The 11,110-nt window shown below is 53.4% G+C and overlaps 1 protein-coding gene across 2 annotated transcripts; it reads left to right on the top strand.

The window, feature by feature from the left end:
* The first annotated feature begins 1,543 nt into the window (after positions 1 to 1,543).
* Positions 1,544 to 10,293, top strand: KLF6 (Kruppel like factor 6). Of its 2 annotated transcripts, none has more exons than XM_039240377.1 (4): positions 1,544 to 1,871; positions 4,747 to 5,320; positions 6,637 to 6,760; positions 7,217 to 10,293. In XM_039240377.1, the coding sequence occupies exons 1-4, from the start codon at positions 1,770 to 1,772 to the stop codon at positions 7,266 to 7,268; spliced, it is 852 nt and encodes a 283-aa protein (XP_039096308.1). In that variant the 5' UTR covers positions 1,544 to 1,769; the 3' UTR covers positions 7,269 to 10,293. The 2 variants fall into 2 exon arrangements, with proteins under 2 accessions (XP_039096308.1, XP_039096307.1); XM_039240376.1 differs by lacking the exon at positions 1,544 to 1,871 and adding an exon at positions 3,816 to 4,303.
* The last annotated feature ends 817 nt before the right edge of the window (positions 10,294 to 11,110 follow it).

The raw sequence follows: 11,110 nt of genomic DNA, 5'->3' as shown, positions 1-11,110 counted from the left end.
GGGGACAGAAGATGGGGGACAAAGGGTGGACACTGGACAGAGGATGGATGGGGACAGGGGATGGGGGACAGAAGATGGACAGTGGACAGAGAATGGGGGCAGTGGACAGAAGATGGACAGGGGACAGAGGATGGGGGACAGAAGATGGACGGGGGACAGTGGACAGAAGACGGATGGGCGACAGAGGATGGGGGAAGAAGATGGACAGTGGACAGAGGATGGGGGACAGAGGATGGACAGTGGACAGGATGGGGGGCGGTGGACAGAAGATGGATGGGGACAGAGGATGGGGGGACAGAAGATGGACAGTGGACAGAAGATGGGTGGGGACAGAGGATGGGGGACAGAAGATGGACAGTGGGACAGAAGATGGATGGGGACAGAGGATGGGGGACAGAAGATGGACAGTGGGACAGAAGATGGATGGGGACAGAGGATGGGGGACAGAAGATGGACAGTGGACAGAAGATGGATGGGGACAGAGGATGGGGGACAGAAGATGGACAGCGGACAGAGGATGGGGGCAGTGGACAGAAGATGGATGGGGGACAGAGGATGAGGGGACAGGGGATGGACAGTGGACAGAGGATGGGGGCAGTGGACAGAAGATGGATGGGGACAGAGGGTGGGGGACGGGATGGACAGTGGACAGAGGATGGATGGGGACAGAGGGTGGACCCTGGACAGAGGATGGGGGCGGTGGACAGGTGGACGGGGGACGGGAAGGACGGAGGTGGGGGGACAGAGGAGGGTCAGAGGAGATGGAGGCGGTCGCGGGGAACAGAGGGTGTCAGGGGGCAGGGCGGCCGAGGTGGGAGGGACGGAGCTGGGGACGAGCGAGGGGAGCAGCGCGGCCCCGAGGCCGGCGGAGGGTGCACAGAGGGGACAGGGGGCCCTCCCGGCTCCTCGGGGGGCAGGGGTCGGGGGCCGGGGCCCAGGCGGTGGCCGGCCCGGGAGGCGGGACGCGCACGGGAACGGCCGGTCTGGTGACCGGGACGGGGCCTGAGTGACGAGCGACGAGGCCCGGGGCCCGGGGGGCCGGCGACGGGGCTGCCGGCCTGAGCGCCGGGCCCGGGGCGGCCGGCCGGGGCCGGCGACCCGGGCGGCGGGGCGCGGGGGCCGGGGGATGGGACGCGGAGCGCAGGCCGGGAGGAGCGGCCCCTCGGCCGGCCGCGGGCGCACTGAGCCGCTCGGCCCGCACCTCCCAGCGCCGACTCCTCCGGCGCGCGGCCGCCCGCGCCTTATATACCCTGCTAAAAATAGCCTGCGAGGACGCCTCCCAATCAGAGCCGCCTGAAGTTCGAATTGAGCCAATGGCGAGGGCCGTGATGGAGAGGCTCGGTCACGCCAGGCGGGGCCGCTGTGAGTCACCGCCTGCCATTGGCCGGAGCTGACATCACCGGCGCGCAGCCCCCGGGCCGGGCGCAGCGTGATTGGGCGGCGCGCGGGGCGGGCGCGGGCGAGTCACGTGGGGGGGAGGGAGTGGGGGGAGCCTGGCCGGGAGGAGGGGGAGGCTGGCAGCGGAGCTTTGAATAGGGAAGTTTTGCAGGGGTTACGTTTGCAGTCAGTCCGGTGTTTGCAAATATTGTGTGGGCTCGCGAGCGCGTCTCTGGGCTCCGGCAGGATCCGAACCCGCGGCGCCTAATCGCTGTGCGCTGAGTTTGCATGAAACTTTCCCCGGCGCTGCAGGCACGGCTGCTGCGCTCCCGACTCCAGACCGCACACCTCGCTGTTTTCACAACAGCAGTGACTGTCTTTTCCACCCCGACATGGACGTACTCCCAATGTGCAGCATCTTCCAGGAGCTCCAGATTGTGCACGAGACCGGGTACTTCTCGGCGCTGCCCTCCCTGGAGGAGTATTGGCAACAGGTAAATTGGAATTTTCGTGTGCCAGGTGCCCGGTGCGCCGAGGAGGGCGTGCGTGCACGCGCGGCCAGGATGGTGTGTGGTTGGAGGTGCATTTATTTTTCCTCTTCTGCTTCTTTTTTTTTTTTTTTTTTTTTCCGTTTTCAGTGGTTTGGGGACATTTTTTTAAAAAAACTAAAACAATTAGTCCTAAACGCACTTCTGCTGCCTGCGTGCGGAAGGCACTTTCAAGGGGCCTTTCGCGGCGCGGAGCGGAGTTGTCATGGGAGTGGGGCGCCGCGGCGCGTCCCCCCGCTGCTGCCGCCCGTTTCTGGGGCTTCCGGACCGCGTCCCCCGGAGGGCAGCCCCAGCCCCGGGCCTGATCGCGGCCGAGCCCGCGGCGGAAGTTTGGTGTTTGTACCAGCTCCAGACTCCACAGCTGGACCTTGTCATACGAACTTGCATGGGCTGCCAAGGGTATTTATATTTTTTAATGGGAGATTTGTTTTTGTTTTGATTTTTGGGTTCATTTTTTATCTTTTTGGTGTCTGTACAGAGAGTTTTGTTTTTGTTTTTGTTTTTTATTATTATTAAAAATGTCACCAGGAACACATCCACCAGCCTGTTTCCTCCCCTGGGCCATTTCCAATGTCGTTTTCCTCTCTGGAATCCTTACGATGTGTTTCGAGCTGTCTTGTTTTTCTTACCTGCTTCTTTTGTTGACCGGAATAAAAAAAAAAAAAAAGAGCCACAATGTTTGCACAACCAGTGACTTATCAGTCATATGACAATGAGCCCGTCCAAATTGCTCCAAGTCTGAGTTTGAGAAGAAGAGTCCTAGTTTCCGGCATTTTTTTTTTTTTTTTTTAGTGGAACTGGAATTTTTGACATTGGACATTTAAGAAAGTTACCCACCCCCCTCCCCAATCGTTAGGGTTGCCTGAAGGGAGAGAGGAGATTCTGACACTGTCCCATTGTCTTTAAAAAGATAGAAGGAGGGGTCAGGGCTGTCTCTCTGCCCTGCTAGGCTGTTCCCTTTTTGTCACTAAGTGAATTAGCAGATCAAATATATTCTGTGGGTTTCAAAGCCTAGAAAGCTTTTTAAAGGGGATGAAATGCAAAGTGTTGCAACCTTCACATGCCTGCTTAATTGTTCCCAGCCCTGTCCTGCCTTCCTCTCCCCTCCCCCCTTTTCCTCCTAAAGTAGCTGCCCCCTAGGACGTGATTGAAATTGATCTAAGTAGTTTCCTTCGGGCATTTGGGATTTGGGCCCCAAGCCAGGCTGAGCTCCGGGTGGCCTTCAGAGGCTTTTAAACTCTCGGAGAGCTCCGATTCGGTTCCCAGTGCTTATCGGCGTAATGGAGATTTTAAATTAGCCAGATTATTAAAGTTTAGCAAGATCTCAGTAAATGTGCTTTCCTTTTCCTTTGGAACATCCATCAGACACCTTGCTGTCTGTCCCCAGAGCACGGTTCCTCAGAGCACTGTAGTATGTGCCCTGTAACTCAGACGTCAGACGTCTGATTTTAGGGGTAGAGAGAAAACAATGATGGGGTTTTTACCCCCTTTGCTTGCTCATGCTGGCTATGTGACGAGTCTGTGGGGAGGGGGAAGGGTATGTGCTGTATTCTCGCAGGCACATTTGCCCAGTAAGCAAGCATGAGCCCTTTGGGTAGGCTTTGCGAGTCTTGAAAATGATTTGCACAGTTTGCTGTAGAAATTGAAATCTGTAGAAATGCAGTTGTATCAACAGCCTTATATGGGCATGCAGGCAGTTGATCCTAGTAGAGATAAGGGCAGACATCATGTAATCCTAAAATGTTTCCTACCATTTTTCTTTTCCAGTGGCCAGAAACTTTGGGATGGGGGGGGGGGGGATGCCCGTCTCCCGGCAGTTGTAGCTTCTTGAAAGGTCGGCTGTGGGGCTGGGGAGGGGCACTGCCCATGACACCTGCATGTCTATTTGAACCGGGTCCTTTTCTGGCCGCTGGTCAGAATTTCAAAAGGAAGTCTCCTTTGGCATTGCGTGAAAGAAACACAGCGATGACTCATACGGTTGTACTCTTGGCCAGTAGATAAAGTTCTTGTCCATTGTGGGACTCCCCAGCAGGGCTGGGAGGAATTTCCCCTCCTGCATTCTTTACAATAGCAGATGGCCGTTCTGGAACGACTTCTCCACTCCTGTTGTTGAAGCTCTTGTTTTTCTCTGACCACTGTGGAAGTCATTAAAGTTGTGTGCGAGCACGGCCCTGCACTTGGGAATGGCATTCTTTGAAAGCCTCCTGGGTCGGGGCTATGCAGGAAACGGGGTGGTTTCTCTGCAGCTCCGTTGATGTGCCCGAACCCAGATCGTCAGCTGGCCCAGCGTGGCCCCGTCCTCTCAGCTGTCCCTCTAAAGAAAGACACACGCGATGTCAGAGCACATTGCATTGCGGGCAAGGCTGCCTTTCTGTCTGGTGCGTGAGAAGGGAGGGCGGCCGGGGGCATTCCTTAATGCACATGGCGCTCGAGACTCAGATAATCTGGTTAAACCTGTCGGGGGGAGGAGGGCACTGTCTCAGGCCGGTTTTCTTTGTGTGGCTCCCGGAAACCCATTAGTAACATCAACACTGGTAACTGTAGCCAAGATGGCTTCGTGTCCATCAGCCCTTGTGGCCACCGGTCCGGCCTGGGAAGGCCAGGGCCTCCTCTGCCTCTGGTCTTTCTTGCGGATGCATGTCCATTCCTAGAAACAGCCTTCCCCTCGCTCTCCTAGCAACACGATTCTTAACAGCACTGCGGCCCCGGCCCCGGCCACGGTCTACCTGCCCTTGATTCCTGCCTGGTTTTTGGCATCTTGCTTTCGGTTCCATTTTCAATCGTCACAATCACGTGCCTTCTTGCGGTTCCTTTCGCACAGACCTGCCTGGAGCTGGAGCGTTACCTCCAGAGCGAGCCCTGCTATGTGTCGGCCTCTGAGATCAAGTTCGACAGCCAGGAAGATCTGTGGACCAAAATCATCCTGGCTCGGGAGAAAAAGGAGGATCCGGACCTGAAGCTTTCCTCCAGTCCCCCCGAGGACGCTCTGAACAGCCCCGGCTTTGCTTACAACGTGGAGACCAACAGCCTCAACTCGGACCTGAGCAGCGAGTCTTCCGACAGCTCCGAGGAACTCTCCCCCACCACTAAGTTCTCCTCCGACCCCATCGGCGAAGTCTTGGTCAGCTCGGGGACCCTGAGCTCGTCGGTCACCTCCACGCCCCCTTCTTCTCCGGAACTGAGCAGGGAGGCGTCTCACCTGTGGGGCTGCGTGCCCGGCGAGCCGCACCCTTCCGGGAAGGTGCGCGGCGGAACTGCGGGCAAGCCGGGTGACAAGGGCAGCGGGGACGCGTCCCCAGATGGCCGGAGGAGGGTGCATCGGTGCCACTTTAACGGCTGCAGGAAAGTTTACACCAAAAGCTCGCACTTGAAAGCTCATCAGCGCACTCACACAGGTCAGTCCCTCCTGCCAAGAGGGAGGTGGGCCGCTGGTGGGCGCCGCTGAATCGCAGCAGCTCTGGGAGGGGGCCGGGGCCCCGCGGAGCGGACGCGTCCTCACCTCTCCAAAACTGAGGTCATGAGACTCAAAAGAGTTGGGTCTCTGGGGAGGACAGAGTAGGAGCCGCAGGACTGGATGAACGGTTGACACTTTGAGATTAACCGCATGAGGTAAATCCCATTCTCCGCCTATGCCCCACACCCCTCACTCGCTCCAGCCTCCCGGCCGATCCAGGCCTGCGGTGCCCAGTCTGCGGCGTCCCCGCAGACGGTCACGCGGACTGGCCGGCGGTTTTCTGAGAATGAGACTCAAGGGTGGGGAGAAAGGGAGGGCCGGGCGGCAGGGAGCACGCCGGTGTCGGCCACACGGGAGCTTGGCCAGTGCGCAACGTGGGAGGCAGTACTGATCTGTGGGTACTTCCTGAGAATGTCTCTGTGTATCACGTGGCCTTTGTTTTCTGAAACCAACTTAAAAAAACAAAAACAACTTTGTCACGACAGCTGCATTTGAAATCACCGCGATAGGCTGGGGTGGCCGGGCGCAGAATCAGACAAGTTCCCGAGGATGGAGAGATGTTGAGGATGGAGGCGTGTGATGAGGCGGGCACCTTGGAGTCCCCGAGTCAGGGCCCCCGGGTCCCCGTCTGTCCTCACTGACGTCACACTGGGGGACAGGGCATGGCAGACCCTTCACTGCCCTCAAGTAGCGCTGAGCTCGGGTTTACTGGCTGACCCACGGATGCAGGCAGTTTGGCCGTCGGACAGTCATTTAGAAAGTGCTTTGAAGGCCTGAGGATGGGGTTTCCCAGAAACTCATGACCTCAGTTTTGGAGAAATGTTGCTTCCCGGAGGAAACTACAAAGGCTCATTCCACAGGGAAGTGAGTAAGGAACCAAATAAGTGCTAGAGAGAAGCTGTTTCCATGGAGAGAGCTGAGGAAGCCTGCCCCCGCCAGGGCTGTGGCTCCAGCGGGCGGAGCGTCAGCTCGGAACGATTTCGCCCGTCTGAGTAATTGTCATTCTTACACGTTAGCTCTGATTACGGTCACGTGGGCCCCCGCCACCGCGCCTCGCGGCCCAAGGCTAAGGTCAGGAGGGGCTCCTGGGTGTCGGCTCCGTCCTTAATTGAAGGGGGACCGCGAATTCCCGAGGAGGCCGGCCCCTGGGCTTGCCTGCGGGTTGACTTTCGTCCAGCCGTTTCCCGGTGCCCTGTCACAGCACACCCCTCCCGCGCAGTGAAATCACGGGGTGCCTGTCCTGTGCTCTCTTCCCAGGAGAAAAGCCTTACAGATGCTCATGGGAAGGGTGTGAGTGGCGTTTTGCAAGAAGCGATGAGTTAACCAGACACTTCAGAAAGCACACTGGTGCCAAGCCTTTTAAATGTTCTCACTGTGACAGGTATGTGTTCCCTAAGTGCAGGGGCGCAGAGTGCCGGGGTCAGCCAGGGACAGGCGCGCGGCGGAGAAGGCGGGCAGCCCCCCGTCCCGCAATGGCATTTGTCATCTCGGCCGGGGACTTTTGCAAAGGGCCGTGAGCTGCCAGTTGCCCAAATTAGGAAGAACTGTGCTCTGTGCGCGTCAGAGGAGAGTGATTTCATTCATACTTTCTGAAGGCCGGCCTTGGACAGTTGGAACTTGCAGGCCGGGCAGTAGGGCCGGGCGAGGCGCCCCCGGGAGCCGACTGGAGGCCTTCCTTGCCGCTTGGGAGCCCCCGCCCCTGAGAACGAGCCTCCGTGACTCGGTGCATTCCCACTTCCCCTCGGGAGGGGCGCGGGGGGCGGGCGGAGTGCAGGCCAGGGCCGTGACCTCCGCCCGGCTGCACACCTAACCTGTCGGATGCCGATTTGCTCTGCAGGTGTTTCTCCAGGTCCGACCACCTGGCCCTGCACATGAAGAGGCACCTGTGAGGGGCAGCGCGGCGAACCCTGCGGGCTAAACGGCTTCCAGGCTGAGAGACAGCCGTGGAAGGAGGGTGCGTGTTCCAGCCAAAGCATGCCATTTTGCACCCCACCCAGCTGCCTCCAGGACCTCTACTTGGAAGGTCCCTCGAGGGCGAAACCCGTCACGTCAGAGGCGGCAGAGCACGCGCGGTGTGTGGCGTCTGGGTGGCCCTGACTCACCACCGGTCCCCACCTTCCGAGTGGTCCCTAAGCCTTCGCCGTGAGCGTGTGCACTGAGAATGTTAATGGTTGGGTGGACTGTGTGTGGAGGATCTTTTCTGACTGTGTGATGAGGCCGAGGCTTCTCCCCGGCGGCGGCGAGGCCGCGAGAGGCCGCAAACGCGTAGTTTGAATGTTTTGTGTGTGCGGAGTATATACCACGAGAGGAGATGACCACCAGACGTTTCCTAGGGGGTGGGGTCTGCGCCTTAGAATAAAAATTAAAAAAAAAAAAAAAGAAGGGAACCTATGGAGGGCGGGAGTGGGTGGTCACGACCCCCGAGTGGCAGTGAATGGGTGTGGGGAGGGGACCCCCCCTTCCCGTGTGCGAGAACGTTTGGTGTCTGGTGCAGCTATGAAACGTGCAATGTGTCAAGTAGCTGGTTTGCACTGGCTACAGCGAGCTCATTTGTTACCCGTCGTATAAGCTGTGTATCTACAAATATAACACATGATAACTTTTCCTTGTAAGACACAAAGTACTGCATGGTCCGGGGGACGATCTGCTTTTCCATTCTTCGGTCAGGGCTACACTGTTGATTCCAGTTACTGAGCAGCGAAGACAACGGTTGGTCAAATTCAGTGCTCCCTACCCATCTGGGCCTGGCAATACACAATCCTCCCCCCCCCCCCTCGATTTTGTAACACTCCCTTTCAGAAAGGCGTTGCGCAGCATAGGATTATTTTTTGAACGATGCTGAATTTGAATTCCCTTTTCGGAGAATTCCGTGATGCCCTTTGAAGGCATTGGGCGTATGTTGGGTATCAAGAATGCTAGGGCTGGGAATTGCCGGTCTAATGTTGCATTAGACTGAGAACCGAAAATTTTTCTCAGTTGGGTGGATAAAACCACTAAAGCTTAGAAACTGTTTTTTCATGCAGCTAAGTTTCTCTTATTTATGCCTTGAGGACTAATTTCTGGTTTTCTAGCTGTTAATGCACTGTAGATCTTAATAATGGTGCCTTATGCAAGTGGCCCCTTCTGCGGGGGGGCCTCATACAGGGGTATGGGTGATGCATGCTTTATTAAGGCTCTTTTTTTCACCTGGCATTGTACTGTATCAATATATAATACAGAGGGAAAAACAATCTCTTTAAAAGTCCTCCTTCACCAAGACAGAGAAAGAGATAAAACTCCCCAGACGAGTCAGTATTTACTCGGTATTTTTGACAACTTGACTGTCAGTGTTAAAGTGAAAACACAGGATAATTGGAAAATCGGACCATTTCTGCCACCATGAGACTTTCATATAGACTTTGCACAACCATTGTGTATAGATCACACACCGGCTGTATTTAATATGTAACGTTTCCACACATATTAAAGACACAGAAGTATAAAAAAAAAAAACCCAATGTTAATGTATTTGCTTAAAAGGCACAGGTCCACACATGTATCTGTTGCTAATACAGAAAGTATATTACTTTTTTTAAAAAGTGGGCGGAATTCTTGTGTATGTATATTTGTCTGTAATGTATGTGTATGTGTGTGTGTGTATGTGTGTATATATATACATATATATAGATAATATATAAATATTTTTTTAAGGAAAAATGAGAATGTTTAGCTAGGAATTTCCACAGCCTGTGAAGAAATATTTCAGAATGGCCATAAAGGAGGTAAAAATGAAAACTATAACTTTTACGAAGGCTTTATCTGTAATTTAATGATCTGCTACAGAGTCTTGGCATCAGATCTCCCCCAGACTGCTGATCATTATTGGCAGGTCCGGAGTAGTGGACCTTCGGCCGTCCCAAAGTGGCTCAGACGGGAATGCTGACCCACTAATTGGTCTCAGACACACCAAGGTTTTGATTTTGAATTTCAGCCTTATTAGAACGTCGAAACTAAGAGTAAGCTAATCACTTTTTAGTAAGCTAAAAAGGGTTCTTTTTTAGAATACTTTTTATGCAGATGAAGCTATTTTTTTTTCCAGCACATAGATTCTTCCAACGAGTCATTTCCCCGAATTGGCATACCACAGCATGGCTGATATTCCATCCAGCTGCTGGCTGGTGGGTGTGGATCTCGTCTTTATATATATGTATATATATATATACATATGAGTCTGGCTGGCCTGGTATTTTGTTTGATCTTCCTGGAAATGAGCAACGATGAAAGCTCACATAACTGGTTTTTTGTTTTGTTTCGTTTTGTTTTTCAATCTGGGCTGAATACACATACCTGAAGAACTCATTTCATTTTGCTGCGGGGCGGGTGGTGGGGGGGGATGCACTTTTCTTTTGGCGATTCCGAATCCAGGCACTTGATTTGCTGGGTTTTGGGAAACTCCTTTTTTGGCCCTGCTCTGTTGCTTTAGCCATAACAATTCCATTAAGCAAGAAGGTAAACGAAAAGACAAAAAAGGAAAGAAGGGAAAAAAAAAAAAAAAAACCCACACAACAGCTTGCCCTGGCTTGTGTCACTTACAAAACATCATGGAGTTGTTTGATTGGGTGGGGCTCGATGCCATGTGTGTCAATGCCTGTAATTTTCATAATAAGCAAGTACATAAAGAATTACATTCTGTTCAGGTGATAACTGAGCCTCAATCAAGCAGAAACCTTTTGCTTGACATTAAAAAAAAAATTTCTATTAGTGAAATTTCTTTTGTTTTTTTTTTGAAGCACCCTGTTATCTAAAGAATCTTTGTAAGATTTTTGTAAAATTTTGTTTTACAAGATTTTATTTGAAATTGTTTTTTGCAAGATTGTTATATTTCTGTATGAATGTATTTTTTATTGGAATAACATAAAAGAATTCTTATCAGCATCTCGAGTCTGGTGGTTTTTGGTGGGGGCGGGGAGGGGAGGGTGTCGAAACAGATTCCTGTTCTATTAATCACCCTGCTCCTCCTTGGGAAATGGCCCTTGTGCAACCTGACGGCCACCCCCTGCCCCCCCTCCCTACCCTGCCCCGCCCCACACCACACTGACTTTTCCAATCGCAGCCTGTCCTGGGAGCTAAGACGATCCCGCCCAGTGTTGCTCCGAGGAAGGTAGAAATGACAGAGGAGAGGCAGCTGGCCCAAGAGTCATACCCTGGCCTTCAACTCACTCTTTTATATAAAATATATATTTACTGGGGCGCCTGGGGGGCTCAGTCGGTTGAGCGTCTGACTTTAGTTCAGGTCATGATCTCACAGTTCATGGGTTCGAGCCCCGCATCGGGCTCTGTGCCGACAGCCCAGAGCCTGGAGCCTGTTTCAGATTCTGTGCCTCCCTCTCTCTCTGACCCTCCCCAGCCTGCACTCTGTCTCTGTCTCTCTCTCAAAGAATAAACATTTAAAAAAATTTTTTTTAAATAAAATATATCTTTACTGATTGGCCCAGTAAAATAGGGCAAAAAGTAAAAGATTGTTTACGTGATCCCATGGTTTTACATGTTTGTTTCTTAGGGCCGGCAGGATGTACTAGATGTAGTTTGTGCAAAAATACAATAGCTTTTAGTTTTCAGCAATGTTTCGTGTGAGTACCTTTAGCTCTTGGTCTCAGTCTTCCTGTGTGATTCGTAGCAACTCCATTTGTAGTGTGCAAGTCCATTTTCAATTCATATTAAGACTCAGTAGAGATGGGGTAACATCAGTGTG

Source organism: Hyaena hyaena, unplaced genomic scaffold (assembly GCF_003009895.1).
Source record: "Hyaena hyaena isolate Hyena2069 unplaced genomic scaffold, ASM300989v1 scaffold_174, whole genome shotgun sequence".
In the NCBI taxonomy this organism is placed as follows: Eukaryota; Metazoa; Chordata; class Mammalia; order Carnivora; family Hyaenidae; genus Hyaena; species Hyaena hyaena.
The sequence above is the reverse complement of the archived record's forward strand: the minus strand, read 5'-3'. Positions and strand labels throughout refer to the sequence as shown.

Coding starts and splice junctions, on each gene's coding strand:
- KLF6 (XM_039240377.1), top strand. CDS start 1,770: ATGGACGTACTCCCAATGTGCAGCATCTTCCAGGAGCTCCAGATTGTG. Junction 1,872..4,746: donor TGGAGGAGTATTGGCAACAG/GTAAATTGGAAT, acceptor CCTTTCGCACAG/ACCTGCCTGGAGCTGGAGCG. Junction 5,321..6,636: donor TCATCAGCGCACTCACACAG/GTCAGTCCCTCC, acceptor CTCTCTTCCCAG/GAGAAAAGCCTTACAGATGC.